At 49.4% G+C, this 19177-nt stretch overlaps 1 protein-coding gene across 15 annotated transcripts in view; it reads left to right on the top strand.

Annotated features, from left to right (window-relative positions):
- The window catches only part of Dlg1 (MAGUK family member discs large 1), a 430262-nt gene that overhangs the window by 238934 nt on the left and 172151 nt on the right, over nucleotides 1-19177 (top strand). For 14 of the 15 annotated variants that reach the window (XM_076898648.1, XM_076898641.1, XM_076898639.1 and 11 more), the window contains 2 exons: nucleotides 9880-9975; nucleotides 15900-16073. In XM_076898648.1, coding sequence (XP_076754763.1) covers nucleotides 9880-9975; nucleotides 15900-16073 — 270 coding nt within the window. The remainder of the gene's footprint in view (nucleotides 1-9879; nucleotides 9976-15899; nucleotides 16074-19177) is intronic. The other variant, XM_076898643.1, reaches the window with a different exon arrangement.

Raw genomic sequence — 19177 nt, 5'->3', positions numbered from 1 at the left:
GACCATTTATTCCGCCCATGATATATCCAGATTTTACAATCCGGTGGCGCGGTCGCAACGGTCATATTTCAGTGTCTTCCCGTGCTCGTTGCCGACAGAAATATTTGGCAGCGTAGAAGCCCCGGCAATGGTTGCCAGATATGCGCAGTTTAATCCAACCCGGAGTAGTTTCGATGCTCGTTCATCGATTTCGTCCCGATGTACGAGCCGCGTTACATCAACAACTGCGACCGGCCACCCTTCCGATGGCGCATCGCCGCTGCCAGGGATCCGATGCGTCCGCGAGCCAGCCGGAATTCGAGCTCGCTTCCGGGATATATACGAGGTGTACGTCCAGCAGAAAGTTAAATTCATGTTAAACTCGTCGCGCGCCACAGCGTCCACGACGTTCCGCGATTAATTCCCGAAAAATGTGGAAGCTCGATGCCACCCTCTGGTCTAGGTTTGTCCGCGAGACTGGTCAAATTCGACGCGGAAGTTTCGTTTTTCGCGCTCCAAAAGGAAAAACGTTCGTGGCGTGGAGCGTGTTTGGGGTGGCGAGAGGATTCGCTTGGGGTTTTTCCAATATTAACATCGCCGATATATTTGTTATTCACGCAGCTGTAAAAAATTCAGCCGGTCCCACGGATTCGTGGCTTTCAAATTTTCACCCCGTTCCGGTCGCTCGGGCTTGCGCGTGTTCATTCGGGTTTTTTGTTAAATATCTCAAAGGGCTCTGGGCGAATTACTGCAAAGGCATACAATATTCTGGACGTACCGTGTGTGTACATATGCTTGGAAATAGCGGGCTGAAACGACTGGCCGGTGAAATTTGCAAGTGTACGCTTGCCGAGCGGCGATCGACCGACGCGGCTACCATCGGCGGATACGGAATTTCAACGTGACTTGCTCCAAACAGTTTACACCGCTTAATGCGCGAGCTGGTCCAGCGGAAATGTTCAAAAATCAACGGACGCTCTCTGAAACGAAGGGAAACAATCTCGACGATCCGACGTCGCGTCTGGTAAAAAAAATAAATACCGCGTCTGGTAAATTTTCGTGCGCGCACGAGAACGTTACGGAGTGCATTGCGAATGCATCCTGAATCGCGTTTCAGAGGCTAGCCAGAAGTGCAAGAACCGGTGGCAATCTCCTGCGCGGCGTATGCCGGCGCAGCAGACCACCGAATTGCCTCCACAAACTTCTGTAACATTTATTGCCATTGACATTGCCCTCCCAGCGCCGGTGGAGCGTCGTCGTTTTGTACACTGTACCAACACGACCACATACGCGGCTGCACTTATCCCTGTCGCGTATAAAATGTTGTCTCGTGCCTCGAGATCGATCGGCACTGTGGATCAAGGGGGTTCGAGGGTAGGCTAGGGTCAATATAGTGATCGGATCGGGGATAAGGGAAAACAAAGGCGCGAGGCGGAGGACAGGGAGGCTGGACAATGAGAGGAACGGTTAAACAGTGGAACAGAAACGAAGAAATTTAGGAGGAGCGGCACGTCTCGCTGAGAGATGTACAAACGCGACGGAAAAACAAGCGAGCTAAAGAAAAGAGAACAATTGGATGAGGCGGGACGAGGAGGCAAAGAGAGAAAGAGATACACAAGGTGTCTCTGAATTGCGCGGGTGGTTAAAGTCGTCCCTAGTCGTTCCTCCGGACGAGAAGCCATCCATATTTAAAATCTCTCTTGGCGACGCTCGGTTTATATAATCGCACTCTGTGATAATTATTTACCTCGAGGTAATCAGTTGCAGGCAGTCGAGTCTGCGTCAACTCGAACCGATTCATCATAGCCTCGAGCAGTCGAATGTTAATAGAAACGTCAAAGGGGTTTAACGCCTTGATCACGGGTACATCCCTCTAAAGACGACGCATCCTCGATCGACAACCACGCGCGGCATTCAATAGCAAGGGAGGATGATGCGAGTTTTCGAAAGCTCGAAGCCACCGGCCAGGATTTCCACGCACACACGCGGGTCGCCCTATAAAGGCAGAACGGTAGAAAGCGACCGCGGAAAACGATAGAAAACCCGAAGACAAAGGGACGAGAGAAGTAGGCGAAAGGGTAACAGGGGGCGTATAGAGAATGGGGCGTTCAGAATGCACTCGCCGTGACCTGCTCGCTATATCCGGTCACGTGCCGGTGCGTGACTTCCTTTCATCGGCTTACAAAGGGGCACGGGGGTGAACATCGGCCAAGAGTACCAGCCGTGGCTGTACAGGGTTGTTCCGCGAACGCCGTGACAACGACTTCACCATCGACATTATATCGCGCGCGCGGTTCGCTCTGCCTGGCTGCTGGCCTCAATCTCGAGCCTATATCGGCGACCTCGCCGTCACCAGCGATCGATGAACCCATAAACCTGTCCCGTTCCGTTGCCACTTCCGAAGAATATATACGCGGCGATCGTTACGTCGGTTATTCACGAGCCCTCGAACGCACCAACCGTTGTCGGGTTACGCGACATTTTTCTACCGGCAGTAGAGTTGCCTTGAAAACCTCTCGACCCTCTTTTCGTGCCCACCATCGACGTCCTAAACGAGATGTTTCATTATTCTAGACGACACGTTAATTACCGTTCGAATAGTTGCCTACAGTCGCGTGTCTCGCCCCGTTTCGTTCCCGGCTACGATAGCTGAAATATCGCGATCGTTCGCCTTGTTAATTGCGAAGTTAGTTGGAGATCGAGAGTACACGCGCGCGTACGTACGCGGCTTGTTGAAACGAGCTTCTCTCGAAGTTCCTCTCGATTCAAACGTTCGTACGTCTCGCAACTTTCTTCGACCGTGGGACCCGATGATCGTTCGTTACCGCGGAGGGGAATCAACGCCGATTCCTAAATAGCCGGTCTTAACTCGGCACCGGCAATCAGCGGGGATTAGATCGACTCGTAATTCCGTGGAATTGCGGAGGAAGCTCACAATTAGTTGACCGACAATCGTAATTTCGATCGATGCTCGGCCTGTTATGGAAACGGACGCACGGCGAGTTCATTACGCGTTCCAGGCGAGATAGTTATCCGGTACCAATTAACCTCTTCCTGCGAGCCTCGTCGGGGGTGGCCCGCTCGGATTCGCGTCAAACGTTGCGCGCCCTTTCGAGGAGAACCCGTCGCTCCGATTAGCGGTCCGCGTAATTACCATTCTTCGACGAAGGGTAACTCCAGCCGTATTATTTAACGATAATATAATATTATAACAAGGCGCTGGAAATTGCGCGACAAGCGAAACAGGGTTAAATATCCAAGCGGTAATATCGCGGAGCAACCAGCTGGTAGTTCATAATGAGGTCGTTACTTTGCCGTGCAAAGTGTCTCAGTTCCGTGCAGATACGCGTGGGCGACGCATACTTTGCTACGTATTTCTAAGTTTTCCCTCTCGAGTCTCTGTAATAACTTACAGTGGCGACGAGGCGCGTCTCCCTCGTATTATTTTCCACCAGCCTGATTTAATTACCGCGCGTTCGCCTCGTTCGCACGGGCCAGGCTCGCAGGGGGACGATAACCGGAATCGGATCGAATCGCGGTAATTCCAACAACGTCCCCGTCCAACGGTGTACAAGAAATTTCCAATTACACGCGTTCGCGTGAAAATTCTAAATCGACGCAACCGAGTGGCGAGCCCCACGGTTCGAGCTCCCGCCGGTTCGCTAACCGGAAAAAGTAGTTATTTTTGCGAAAGACACGTAGTTTACCGTGACGCAGGAAAAGTAATTGCCTCGCCTTTGAATAACATGTTTTTAACCCCTCGAACGCTGCTAGCCCGTGCACCGGGCACGCTGGGGACCATTCAACGCGAGTTGCGAATCGATGCGCGAGCAATCATTCAATGCGATAACGACAAAAGCGCTGCCGACTTTATGAACAGCCTCTTGCATTTTAATTTTCAAGCGACTTCGCGTGCGATCGATATTGTACGCATAAATTGCATCGAAAGTGAACGTACGAGCGGGGGATGCGGCAGGGAACGGTATTGCGAGGACCGACGCGCGTTCATACAGGGTGCAGCGCTCGGAATCTACACAGCTGCAGTCTAAAAGGTTAAAGCCGCGCGGTTGTGCACGGTTTTCATCGTCGATGAAACAAACGGCAATCGATCAAGGGTTTGTACAGGCGCAAACGAGGGAAGCGCATAAGGAACCACTCGAGGTGAAAGGGATGGGGAATAATCGGTGAACTCGAAAACGCGAATTCGCCCAACAAACTCGATACCCTTTCAGAAGATTATCGAAGGGTCGAGTGTGTGTGTTGAGATGAGCAGCGTCGAGCGCTCGAAAGCCTCGATCCGTGAAACTCCTGATCCCCGCGAGACGGTACTTCGTTCCATCGGGTCCACGGTAGCGGCTCTTTCATCTCACGATAAAAGTGTTACGTTCTCGGTGTCGTCGAATTACCCCCGAAGCTATCCGATCAAATTAGTTTCAGACAGGGTGTGCGCGTCCCCGTGTCGCTCCCGCCACGTTATAAAGCCGATAGCTGCACCGGCACCGGGATTATCGACGTGTCGCGCGTTGCGAAGAGTGCGCCCGTTCGATACGCAAGTTACGCTCCCGGACAGGGGTGCACAGTGTGTCTATTAACATTAAAACGTGTCTCCCCCCCCCCTCTCTCTCTCTCTCTCTCTCTCTATTCACTGACGATCGAAGGTTCCACACGACGAAAATGAAAGCCAGGCTCTCGATTTTAATCGTTCACGTTGACGCAATTTTCTGATAATTAATTCTTTATCAATCCTTTTCGATCACTGTTTTATTACCATCGATGTATTGAATGGCTCGCATATGGAACAGAAGGTGTACACGTATGCAAGAAGCATTTCTTGAAGATTTTAATTGCGGAAATTTCTAATAATGTCCTCCCTCTTCTCGTCGCGCTGGTATTGCGGGGTGGTTGTTACTCCTAGCAGTTTTCAAGATTCTTTGATAGCACCAGCAGGGGTGGATATACGATTTCCGCGATAACGGAACGCCATAGGATTTCTGAATGCCGGGCTCGCCGGCGGACAATTCGAGAGTCGGAAAATTATCGGCGTAAAAAGGGCGATACAAAGGAATCTCATTTTCGAAGCGGCATTCAGCTGGCACGGAAAAAGGAGTATTAAGGTTGGTGTACGTATGGTCCCTCGCGACGCATAAAGGCGCATAAAGGTGGTTGGGCATAAAAGGAACCGAATCCGTCCTCGAGACCTTTCCAATTCGGTCCCCGCCGCTTTCGATCGAAGGAATATATAGAACGAAGTAAACCCTTTATTTTATTCGCACAGTAACGACGAGGCGAGCCCTCGACATCGAGACACTCGAAAATCTCGAGCGAAGTCGAGCGATGGAAGCCAAACGCTCTCGAACGCAATTTTCGTCAAGCATAATTCCAACGCGCGTTCGACGTGCTGGAACGTCGCAACAGTTGGGAATAAAATTCTCTCGATTTCGAAATATATTTTATACGCAGTGGGAAAAATAACTCTCGTAAGTACGTTCGTACAATGGCGGAACGTTTGGTAGAACGCGTAATGTATCATATCGTTATCATAAATCAGAAATCTCGTGGACGTAGTCATAATTTTCATTACTGAAATTACTTGGTAAATTACTTGCTATCGACGATTATTATCGGCCACTACGCCAAAACATTAATTATGCGTCTGTATAATAGATCCAGTACAATTGGTCCCTGGCCAAACGGCAATCGCGGACTCAGCGAATGCAATTTGCCAATAGTTGAACTCCTGTTATCGTTCCCTTCAATTTGTAGCTCACGTATCAATTGGCCGACAACCCCCCCTCTCCCGGGAACGCGATATGAAAACCTACTTCCGTAAAATAAATCGAGCCGGTTATTATCAATCAACGATGCTCCAAACAGTGGAACAATTAACTCGAGCAGCGATCAAATAATTCGAAAGCAGAAAAACGAGATAGCTCTCGAATTTTCGATACGCAGTAAGAATTCTGCGTCTATATCCAACCTTCAACCGTTATCCAGGAACAAAATTGCTGTACCGCACCATGGAATACACGTGTTCGATCATTGTCCAGAGTCGACGGGTCGACGTCGCTCTAGCCAGCAGATTTACCGTGCAAAAGGTTGTACCACCGTGGTACAACCGTGTCGTCGGACAAGTTTCGATAACGACCAGCTTCCAATCGATCGCTATCGAGCGTAGAACGCGTGTACGGTCAAGTTCATCGGAACTGCCGCGTATCAGGCATTAGATTCACGAAAAAAAAAAAAAATATTCAGAGACCGTATTTCATCTTGACAAACGCATTTTTCCGCGTATCGTTCGCGATTCTCAGCAGCCGAAGCGTCACCGCTGCTCGCCATTGTACCCTGCGAGCTTTCAACGAGCCCGCGCAACGTTTGTTTTCGTACTTGACAAAATTCCGCTCCTCAATATTTGTTCGATCGCACACAAGGGATGACTCGTAACATTCCGCCGATTTGCGTCGCCCGCTTTAAAATCACGCGCGCGCGTCCCCGGGTTCTAAAATTCCATTTCCACCGATCGAATGCCTCGATATCGAAATATCAATAACCCTCGTCGCAGACGCGGGTGTGTACCAACATTTACCATCCCCTGGCCCTCGCGATAGAAGCCATCGCCAGGCCGCAGCGGACCGATGAAAAATGTAACTGTTCGCGGAAAGCCGAACCATCGGGTAACAGGAACTTCCGAAGAATTCCCCTGTTTCGTCGATACTTTCCGACTACCCCGTAGCGGGGGGTCGATAAAATGTTGCGAGCGCGGAATTTCGACTGAGAATTCCAAGTCGCGTGGAACTAAAGCCATCGGTGGAGAGTGGTAGTTGCCTTCTCGGATCGATCCAACTTTCTCGTACGCGTTTCGTGCCGTTTGACGTTCCTCGTTCCAACGTCTAGTCGCACAGAAACTCGCGGTAATTCCTCTTTCTCCCTCTCTCTCTCTCTCTCTCTCTCATGATCCGTCGAATTTCCATCGACAGGGACACCGCGGCCCGATTAGAGAAGTCGAGATCAAGAAGCAAGGATTATCGGGTACGACCAACTGGTACGGAGCTGTTGAGCCCGCCTAAACCAGCGTACAAACCAAGACGCGGCGTTCGCCAGCGGATACTGACGCTTTGCGGTCAAACCGAGGCGACTAAGCGGACGTCAGCTGCCAGTGGTTACGGTCAAACTGTCATCGGACGCGGGAAACTGTGCGCTCGACGCTCGCCGCGAACCTCCAGGGAGTTCGAACGTTATTGAAATTCACCGGCGAGCATGTGTACTTCCGCCGCCGGGTCAAAGAGTAATTCGATCGAACACGCATCGTTCCGTTTCGTTATTAAATCGGCCAAGTTGCAACAGCGTCGAGTAGCGTTGCGCAATCGCTGTTTTCGCACTGTGTAATCGTATAATTAAGGGAAGCGAGCTGTGATACGGAATGGCGTCTAATGGCGAGCAGCGTTTAAGGTTATTATTGTCTGAGGAATATTTGTACGTTGAAACGAGACGCTTTAGAATATAAAGGTCGCGATTAAGGTGCGCACCAAACGCCACTGCAACTTCGTTCCTGCTGAGGATCAGAAGCGATCGTTATCCACCACGTAAAATAAACCTGATCGGCTCTCCTCCTCGTATCTCGTTGATTATTTTCGGCTGGTTTCGTGGCTCGCGTCCGAAGAGAGGCACGCGTGATTCCGTATATAGCCAGACGGCAGGGGATCGGTTTGGGGGTGGGCACTTGTCCGTCGAGTTCGTTTAACCGAAGATGAGACCGGGTCTCGAGTCTTCGGCAAACGTACGCCCCGCGGTACGCGGCGCGCGGCTCTGTTTGAAATCTCGAGATCGAGGAACTCCTCGAATGCATCGAAATGAAAGCACCGCGGCGCGCCGGTCAGGAAACTTTCGCCAAGATAAATTTAGAGGCGAGCCCGGTCTGAAAACAATATACCAGCGTTCCCCCTGGCGGAACTTCGATCGAGATTCTAAGCGCCCGCGAACCGTGGCAGAGGGCCCAGCTATTTGAACGGGCTAGGGTAAATTAATCGGAGACAAAATTAATCTACCCCCCGGTTAAATTGCGTTATCGTGTCGAGAGGACCTGCCGCGCTCGCCTTGATCCGTCGCTGCTGCTGCTACTTCTGCTTGTAATCTCGTTTAAAATCCGTCTGAAAGATCAGAAAAAAAATCCGTACCATCGGAGGGGGGTTGTTAATCCGACGTTCCGTAAAGAACCGTGCAGTTTCTCCTTTTAACGATCGAATGTAAAATTCGAAATTAATAAAGAGAAAAACGTGAAAGGTTTTCCAATTAGCGTGGCACGCACAAACGGTACCGCGTAACGAGAACGCGGTTACCGCCTGGAGCGAGCGAAATAAATTTTTCATTCGCAATTGCAATCCGAAATCCCCCTGGCCGCGGGCCGCGGAATTGATATAATATCTGGTAAACGCGAAAAACACCGCCGCCCTGTGGCAGCGTTCGTTTCGCCGCCGTTTCGCCGGGTATTTTCTTTCAATTTGCACGTACGAATAAGCTCGACTCGAACGCACACATATACCGCTGCGACACGTTCGCGAAAAGGTTGGCGAAATCCAAATCTGTCCGGCGGAGGACAACGACGAGATCAGCGTCGCTCTCCGGACCAGCTCTAGCCCGCTTGTCAAACACGAACCGCCTCGACTCGAGGTTTACCGTTTTTCTCGAACAGCAGCCGGCGAACAAAGTGGTTTTTCGTTTACATTTCCGTTCGACGGAACAGATCGATCTTGGCCCCCTTTACTTCCACGACAATCCCTTCTTATCGCTCGCCACAGCGGCGGGACCACCCCCTTTTATCCCGCGTGCACCCCTTTCGCCTGTTTAAAAAAACAGCTCGATTCCCTTAATAAAATTCGAGGCGTGTTGAACACCGTGGAATCGAAACGAGGAGGACGCATGGTTCGTGCGGAAAAGGTGGGCCAAGAGGGAAAAAATGGGACGCTTACGCGAAACAGGGGTTCGCGTTTGATTACGCGCGAGTAACAACGTCGAACGGGGACGACAGCGGGAATGGTGCATATTTAATTAAGAGTGTAGCTCGTACCTAGAGGTAGGGATAGGCCGTAGCCGAGGAAAAGTGGCGCGGGATGTTAAACACACCTGCGCATCGAAAGTTCGTCATGAATAATTCCGTTTGGCTCGTTTAACGCGGTCGCAGTACGCTCGGTACCGACGGAACTTCCATCAGCTACCGTTCAACGATAATTGACTTTGCGTCTCACCGGCTCTATTTATTTGCTCGCGTTCCGGGCTGCACGCTTCCTGGCCGAGAGATCGAACGAGCGTTAAACGACGGCGGCTGGGAACGCGACAAAGACCGGGGCGGGGAAACAAGCAGCCGCGCGGAGAAGTTTAAATTGAGGACGGTGGATCGAGTCAGGGCCTAATAGCTAATCGATCCGAGGAATTAAATCGCGCCCCACGCGGATTCATTGCCGAGCTGGCGACGTCTTCTACCGCCGCGTATTATCGCGAACGATTCGGTTAAACGCTCGGAAGACGACAGTCGATTTGGAATTATTCGAGTACGAAGCGGAGGTCGTACGGTTTATTACATTTTGCGCTGTTTCGAAGCTGCAATTGGTATAATACGATGACGGATGTTTAAGTACTGGGTCAGTGGATGAGGACCGTTAGTCGTTAGACTACGGTCACTTAAATCGCGAAATAATGAGGTTCTTGGAAGTCTCGATTATTTTATGCATGTTTCATCCGCTGACGGGACGAATTATGGTAATCGAGTGTTTTCGATCGAGTAAATTATGCGAGCTTGTATCGGTAGACTTTTTCGTGAAATTAACGCAGATATTACCGGGAGCACGTATCGTTTTCTTGTCGACGTGGGACGTGTGGAGATGTTTTCAGATCGTGTGGTTATTGCAGGGTGGTCCAGACTTCCCGGTGAACCAGACTCTGTCGAACATTTACGGCCGCAAATCGGCCAGTCCAGAGGCTCCGGACCACGTAGACGAAACTCAGGTTCGTACGTCTGTAAATAATGTCGTGTGACAATTAATTCCGGCCCCTAATCGTCTGTAATTGCTTTTGAAATGTCATACTTGTCGAGTACGTGGACGCTATTAACGCTAAACAAATATGTAAAGTTGTTACGCGTAACGAATACTTAAAGATCTCCACTAATCGTTGATAGCGCAATCCAATCGATCGGGCTAACTTTTCAATATTCGGTTGGTAATAAGGATGTCTGTCAGGTTTCTGTAATTTTAAGCTGTGCGCTCAATGTAGCCTTCTTTACCGACATGTTCCTCCTGTACAATTCTTATGTGACCTTGGCTGTAGACACGAGCTTGGGATACTCGTCGATAATTTAGCAACTACCGATATTTTGTTATCTTGTATGAAACTACCTTGTATTTTTGATGTAAAAGTATTAACACGTCCAGACGCGACTCTAATGTTAAAGTCGAAAAACCTGACGTTAGACCGAGCCTTTCAGTCGCGTTATTACAAGCTTCCTCTCGGAGACACGATTATAAAAGAGACACGACAGAAGCAGAAATTAATCCGTTCTGCTCGCATCGAGGATGAACTATAATTTTCCAGGCTCTAAGTTTCTCCTTGTCCCGTTCGTTTTCTCATTTCCGTGGTGAACAGAGCGGAAAAAAGGAGAGATGCATTATCCTCGTTCCGAGACCCAACTCACGGTCGCTGTTATCATTCTGCTTATTTCTCCACGGGTACTGCGATGTCTGGAAACCCGTTGAATGCATTCCGTTCCGCGAGTGCCTCCACGGGCGGAATTTATTTCGCGAAGTCAATTGCACCGGCGAAGAATTCCCATTTCGAAATGACGGGGGAACGCAAACGGAAACGAACTGATACGACCTTTCGCGAATCAAACGCGGGGCCAAAACCGGGGTGAAATAATTTCAATTCAATTTTACAGGCCATTTCGCCGATTAATGCGAACGCGCATCGCAAAGTCGACCATCGATATGCAGGGCCGTGAGACACGCCGCGCGACTATTTGTAAATTATACCAGAAATCAACGTGGCTGCATTATCAATGCCGTTTCGCGGCTTTCGCGTTTGCAAATGAAGTGCGGAAACTGCGGTTCTGCCCGGTATAATGCATTCCATTTGATTTAGCCGACCTGATTAGCCTGATAAAACGCAATCATACAATCGTTGGTTATTTAACCTGTTCAGGGAGTACAAATGCATCGCTCTTCATCGCGACCACTGATCCAACGGATTTGAATGGATTATCAGCAGCGAGCCCTCGCGCGAATACTTCATTTTCTACTCTCGATACTTAGACATTTCTCTATTTCACTTTTCTAAAACATTCTCAACCCCTGGCCCACGAAAATGTACGATCGTATATCGCAACGAACGTTCGCATGAGCGATCGACTATGTTCCAGAAAACAGCTTGACCCAATAAATCCAACCAATTATTTTCGCGTAAACGGTAACACCGCGTATCGCGGAGGAAACCCAACCGGAACGATCCACCGTCTACGATAATTGCACCTTCCCCCGGGTACGTTCGTCATGAAATTACATTCGAGCAAGCCCGTTAATGAAATAATAGGGACGTTTCGAGGGTGGGCGCGGATTATAAATAACCGTCGATGTAACGTCGCGCGTTTCTGTGCCATTGAACCGGCGTGTATTCCGCCCGGTTGGGCTGGTTCTACTCGCGGGGAACTTTAATTAAGCGGCTGCTTAATCAGGCCGGTACGTAAATTTTCCGAGAAATTTCCGCGCGAAGACAATCTCGCCGAGCATCGATCTTCGGACCGCGTGACGTCTCTATTGTCCGGGAATATTTACTACGCGTAGGATCGAGCGTTCACCTCGATCAATCGCGAGACCATATCGAACGGGGGCCGCGTTCGCTCGTGAAACGGAATACGATGGGTGTTCCCTGTGAATTGCGAGCATCGAGCGACGTGCGCGCGTACGCGCGCCACCCCTTATACTACTTACGATCGTACAATTTCGTTTCACATACGATCAAACTGAGGGGGGGGGGGTGAATAAGAAGAGTCGTTCGTGCGGAAGCGTAAACGAGAAAATTGTGTGGTGACAGTGACATAGTTGTTTAGAAGGATCCTACCTGTACGTGTCCATTCGCGCGGGAAATGCGATTAACGCTCGCCTGGATCACGGTTAGGGCCACGTCCGTGCACGGCAATCGCGTTCACGCGCGTTCGATGAAAAGAAGCGTGTCGGAATTAGACCGCGACGCCTTGGTAGGAGCGCTGGAACGTGGCGACCACCAACGTCGAGACGCTCCCGCGCCAGTTCCGACGCTGACGTCCATCACTTCGAAGTCCATGCTCGAACGGCAGCTTCATCTCGCGTCCGATTGATCCGTGACATTCGACATCAATTTATCGCGCGTGGTTCTTCCGGTTACTCCCCTACGCTCCGTCGCGGTTCACTAGTAAACCTTGGCACGCAATACGCAGTTTCGCGAAGTTGATCTACGGACCAGTGAACAGTAGTTCGTCGCAAAGTATCTGGAAATCCTCGTTGAATGCCACATTGTGTCGAACAGTGAATTATCTACTGGCCCGAGTGAGAGATTCTCTCTGGGTGTTCACAATGGAAGAAAATTATTCTATTGAAAATCGTTCCATTGAAGTGGCCGTTCACGGATCGATACGGGAGGAGAGAGCACGTGCATCCTGTAATCCGGAACGAAAATGGGGATCCATTAATTTACGCGAATAGCCGACCTTGTCGGAGCCTCCTGTTTTTCTTGGAAGACTGCAGTCAAATCTGTTGTTCGAGGAGCAGACTGCGGTAAAACGAGAGCGAGTGAGAAATCGTTTCCTAAAACTGCAGGCTAAGGAAAATAAGCGGTCGTTCGGAAGTGCCAACCCGCTGTAACCAGTCCGTTCCTCTTCGAGGAACCGTTCGATAACTTATTTCGAGTGGGTCTCTTGTAAACCGAACTGACAGAGGGAACATCCACGCGGCGATATACGGGCCGCGTGAATTTTACCGAACACCGCGATATGCCTGTTCGCATCCCCCTCGGGTTGATTGCCGTGCGAACGCAACGGAGAGAGGATCTGCGCCGGATAGGCGGACAAAAGGGCCGGATAATTGCGTCGGAACGAACGTTACGCGTTTAGAACGCGCGCCATTTTGCCTCGCGGTCCGTGATCCGCTTGTAAACAATTTAACGACGTTGTTTGATATTCTTGGGAACGCATAAACGTTTTAGTCGCTTTGAAGTCGAACGCGTTTCGTGCCGGTGGCACGTGCGCGAGGCCTCTCCCGCATTAAACGTTGGAACACGCTGGAGCCAAACATTGTCTTCCACTCGACCAAGCTAAATATAATACGAAATAAAACGGCAGGACGACTGATTTCTCCCAATGAATCAGCGAACTTCCACCTCCGCATTCGAGACGACTGGAGAAACGCGATACGATCTCCTTTCATTATTATTATCATTACTATATAATCTTTCCAGCCACGTAAGTCGACGGATCCCAGCCACCATTAGATTTCATTTTTCACTCACCAGGACTTCCTTATCCGCGATCGTTAAAGGGATTGCCTCCACTATTCATCCCCCGACGCGAGTCTTCTTATATACTGGAACTTCCTCGCGATCCATCTCAGAACGCATCCTGGAATTCCGCTGGACGTCGATCGAGACCTCTTTCGATTCGATTGCCTTTCTTCGAATAGTTCTTGCGATCGATTCTCGCGACCTTCCGCGGACAAGTATTTCAAAGCGATCGTTGAACGCCCGTATTTGTCACAGGAATCTGTTGAGCGGAGGCGCGGACGTTTTTCCAAGCTTTTTCGTTCGTCCCGCGCGACGCGGAAGTCCTGCGAAAGATCGATAGTTCGCGAGGACCGCGTTATGGTTTTACGGTGGGTCCAGCGAGAGAGCGAAATCCGAATGCTGCTCGGTGGGAACCGGTGACTGGTGGAAGTTTGACGTTCGCCACAGCTGTGGGACTCCATGATTTGTTTCCTACCGGGGCGGTGGAACGGTTCGACAAAGTTCGAGAGTTAGACCCGGGAATATGGCGCGCAGTACTGGGACGTGTACACAGCGGAGCAAAACGCGCAAGATAGCACGGAACAATAGAAAGAGAAATTAGGACTGTTCCCTGCGAGCCTTCGCGAAAGTGACCAACAGCGATATATATTCCATTTGGAGCTTCTCGAACTTCGAATACTGTAATAAGAAGAAAAAAAAGGTTCGATCTTGACACGATGATCGACTGGGTGTCTATCGTGCGTCACTCGAGGCGTCGTTTCAGCGACTACATGTACGGGGTGCCTATAAAGGCCCGCAAAAGGAGAACGAAGAGAAGCTTCCATTTCGAGGAACGCGTTAATCGTAATGTTCCACGCACCTCGAAACGATCGAGCGATTTTTGCGGATGCTGTTGGAATCACGTAAGTTCAGCGTTCATAGAGATTAACGACGAGCAAAGTATCGAAGCTCGATTTGAAATAGTCGCGCTGCTGGAAATATTTCGTAGAGATATAAAAATCCATCGTTTATATCGTTCATCCCGATTTTTCAGGTATTTTAACTGTATCATTGGTCCGTTTTCGACATTTAATGGTTTAATATCGTTCGAAATTTCGAGCGTCAAGCTTCAAGTTAAATTCGTACGGAAAGCAGGAAATCGTTGTTTATAGCAGCCACCCCCCAGCCCTCTGTTCGCGTTCGTGGACAAGCGTTGAGTTCGTTTATCGTCACGGTTGCATTAAAACGCTGGAAAATTGAGTCGGAAGCTATATCGATCTGTTTTATTCAGCCGGTTTTTGAGCCGCAACTAATACGGCCGCTCTATCAGAGGAAATTGGTGGTCTACATTACCGGAAGCGATGCTTCGTCGGATGTAATAAATCAACAGAAATTTGCGAAACCACACGCCGCTACTTCCTTCAATTATTATTTCAATCACGATGGTGTACAGTTTTCGAATTTGCATCGCAATCACGCTCTATTTTTCGACTATTCCGTTCCATCCCATTTAGAATATCCTTTGCGTGAACAGCGAGCAAAATTAATTAAAGTACATACTCTAGCAATTTCATTCGAAAGCGCTATTTTTATATCTGATTAATTCTTTTTTTATATCTGCTCAATTTCCGGCATGTGTACATTTCGTACAAATCCTTTGCACAGGCTTAGTCGAAACTCCGTTTCTAACGATCGGTTTACCATCCGGTGCGTCGAAACAGCCGATACAACCCTTTGAACCCCAAACACGGATCAGATTAAAATAGTGTAAAGTCGCAGTTCGCGTGGCTTCGGTGAATTCGAGCACCTGGCTGGCGACATTTACACAGTCGCGTTGGTTCACACGAACGTAACACTTGAAACGGAAAGGTTTCAGTAAACGTTCGATCATTTATACCGGCGGTAGGCCGCTCGACAGACCGCCCTATCGCGGAAGCCCCGCATGGTCACGATAATGAAACGGAATCCGGGATTTCGCGGGATTATCACGATGGGAAGCATAGCAGTCATCGATATCGAAACCCGACGCGAGCACGTTCGTCAGTCGAGACCGTGCTCGCCAGCGACGCGCCGCGACCCTTTCTTCTGCACCCCCGTCGCGTCGTTCCGATCCATCGCGCTCGAAAATGATCTTCCTGAACGCGCCTAGAATTCGACCGAGCGATCTGCGCCTGATGAAGGTGCAACAACAGCAACAACACCAGCAGCAACTGGAAAAGGAATCAACTCCCGCGAAACCGTGTGCTAAGCGTAAACCGTCCTCGACCAGGCTGCGACGCAGCAAATTCTTTCGAACGATTCTCGGCGGTCTGCGTGTCAGTATTTAAAAAATGGCTAACGCGAAAAGTGGTGGTGTTTTGAGAGATGTTAACGATTGCGTTGAGTGGGGAACGGGATGGTTAACCGATGAAATTCTCGGATTGCAGAAGACACGTTACACCAGTGGAGGAGTGGACGAACAGCTGCCGCCACCGCCGTCGCCACCCCAGTTGAAAGAGGCTGGCCAGCTGGATGGAGTTCCTAGACCGAATTCAGTCGATCGCATCCTTCATCCTGATGCCAGCCAGCACATACTAACTAGCCACGAGGCGCTGAACAAGGTAAGCCACGATAGTTTCCAGTCGCATCGCAAATGGCTGCTTATTGAATTGTAAATGTCGGGTAAAACGATACGCGCTAACGTAGCACGGGGCTAAGCGGATTATTGAATTAAATATTCCCGCATACGCGTATCGACGCATGCTCAGAAGGCCTCTGACTGTTCGCCATCTGCTCGCAGGCTGTGCAGACCTGCCGGAAATCGATGCAACGTCGGCAAGAGCTGTTTCCGTACTCCGCTTACCGACTGTTTCGAATCGATCGGGTACTTTTACTACTCGCAGGTACATATTGTACTCTTGTGAAACTTTGGTTCCTTGGTAGATGATTCTATAGCAGAACTCTATATGATTTACGTTTCTTACGCTAAATTTCAATATATGTCCATTAGAACCGAAATTTAATTCAATTGATCAAAACGAGCTTGGTACCACGTTCCATCGAACAAACTACGCGTCTCACAGAACTCCATCTCTTCGATACAACGAGTAGCCAGCTAAATTCTCACCCCTAAAACGGTTGAACCACCCCACGAGAGATGGCGCGCGTGGCTCGTTTGGTTTCAGCGTGTTTTCGCTCGATGGTGCCATGGTCGCGCGTCTGATAACAGAACGTCCTGTGTTATCGCGCGAATAACCGAACACGTGGACGAGCCAGTCCTGCCGCGGCTTCGTGACTCGCCGGCCTTGGGCCGGATGCGCTCGGTTCGCCGGAAGTTCGAGCGGGTCCTCGAGTGTGCCGCGAGTGCGTCCCCTTCGTGTTAAACGGCGACGGCTCGAGACCCAGACCGGAAGGAGAACGTCTCCGGCACCGTTAATGAGCCACGAGGACTCCCACGGACACCCGTGACAAATTGAAACACATTATTGATCTTCCCTTCCGACGCGGCCAACCTGACGCGAATAGTGCGGACGTAATGGCTTTTTTGTCACGAGTGATCGATGACGAGACGAGTGCCTTCTCGCGGATAAATGTCTCTGATTTATCGCTCGCTGAAGCGCGTCGCGTTCATCGATTCGCGTTTCGATGGATTTCGTGGTATCCCCTTTCTCACTTATCTACTTTGGGTATCGAATTTTTCTTTTTCATACATCTCGAAAGGTAGATTCGAAGAAGGTAATTTCATTGTTAGGGCGACTGATTTGTAATTAGACTGTTGATAGATTGTAATTGCAATGGATGTAAGAGGGATGATTCATCTGTTGTTAGAGCGAGTCGTTTACAGTCTTCCCGAATGAATCACGATGGGTGAAAGAGGCATCGCGTTGTGGACGCTGAGACCTCACGCGGTTTTGTTTTGATAAAACGGGCAATCGATCGGCATTAAACGAGCGCGAAAACACACCAAGCGATCATCAGCGCGTTTACGACTTCCTTTATCAACTCGTAACGTCTCCGCTACTAACTCTAAAAACGTATACGTGTACCCCTGCTACACTAATCGAAACGTTCATGATTATTTAAGTAGTGTCTCGTGGAATAAATTATTACGCTTCATACATTTTACCGGTTTAGGAATATTTCATTCCAATTTGAATTAGCAATACCTAATTCTACTTCGACGAGAACGTCGATACGTGGCTAAGAGAAGAAGGAACACATTTTTATCGCTGCATTATACTCTGTTATTTCTATCACGATAAGCGTTACCACCTGCGATGCACGCTCTCCATCCTTTTGGTATTCGAATCCCACTCAACGGATCGCATTGCGAACGATACGTTCCCAGGCATAATACAATAATTTTCCTGCCCCGACGCGAACATATTTCCCTTCTAACTGGCTTCGCCTTTTCTTTCTCGACTCCTGTCGGTGATTTATCGCGACGTTTTTATCTTCTCGCTGCGCATCAGCTTTCAACTGGTCCAGGTTACGTCAACCGCGACTGAGAAATTTCGCAACTGTCCTAGAACTATCCCAAGAAAATTATCGTTCTCCTTTTTTTTTTTTGAGAAAAGAATCGCTTCTTCTTCGTTCGCGTTTGACCTCGAATTGTCTTTTTATTTGTCCGCCAAATGGAGCGCGTACAGTTTCTATCGCATTCGCGCGTTAAACAGCAATTCCTCTGGTAACTCGAACTAATGGATTAATACTTCGAAGAGCATCTCGGTTCCCCGTAACAAGGCTAGCCAGCCTCATCAACCGCTTAAGTTCGAAGATCGAGACGAGGCCCCTCAAAGTTCGGCTGATGGGATGGACTTGGAAGGATCGAGATCGTGGGATGGGTTCCTCGGTCAAATCGAACCGGCTCGAAGGCATTCTCCTTCTCTCTTCCTTTCTCGTCAGCGATTCGGCTAGGCGTGCGCCCTTTAAGGTGACCCAGATACCGTCTAGTACTATTTTATTTCCCACAGTATCTCGTTCTATGCGATTCTTTTGTGAGCGCGCGAGAACGCTCTGAAGGGCATTATTTTCACGAGCCAGCATTCCACCGTTGAATCTCTGCAGCGTTGCTTCACCTTGTCCAACGTTTTTTCTTTCCTTCCCTAACCCTCCACTCGTTTATCGCTTCTGTCGTTAAACGACAGACAAGATTCGATCGCGTTCGCATCGCTCCGCGTATGACGTACGCTGCCATCCCTCAGAGATATACGAACGTTCGCTCGCTTTTTCGAAGAACTTAATAACAGCGCAGGCTTGCATATGGATGAACACCCTATAATTTAACCCCTTCGTTATTATTACGTAAGTATCCTCTTTGTAGCATTAACCTGTCCACGTAACTCAGAGGCTTAATTAAAACTAATTCAAATAATTAATTGAGACGAACATTTTATAAGGCGACCGGCACTGTCATTAATTAACGCGTCCCGATAACGTTGATGCACCGCCGCTAGAAATCGATCGTACCGTTCCCGATATTTACGAGCGTTAGCCTGCACGGTTTTCGAATAGAAATAAATTGGCCGCGCTGCCAGGTTGCGTAACAAACCGGTCGATAAATTAGCCGAACGTGGAACGTCTAATTAACGATAAACCTTCTTCGTTATCGGCTGGTACAATTAGCCGAGATTACACGCGAGCGCGCGCGGTCGCGTAGCCTGGTTCCGTTTATAAAATATTATAATTGAACCGGTCGGTTTGAAACACGCGAGAGAAACGGAAC

This window comes from Xylocopa sonorina, chromosome 7 (genome assembly GCF_050948175.1).
Source record: "Xylocopa sonorina isolate GNS202 chromosome 7, iyXylSono1_principal, whole genome shotgun sequence".
In the NCBI taxonomy this organism is placed as follows: domain Eukaryota; kingdom Metazoa; phylum Arthropoda; class Insecta; order Hymenoptera; family Apidae; genus Xylocopa; species Xylocopa sonorina.
The sequence above is the reverse complement of the archived record's forward strand: the minus strand, read 5'-3'. Positions and strand labels throughout refer to the sequence as shown.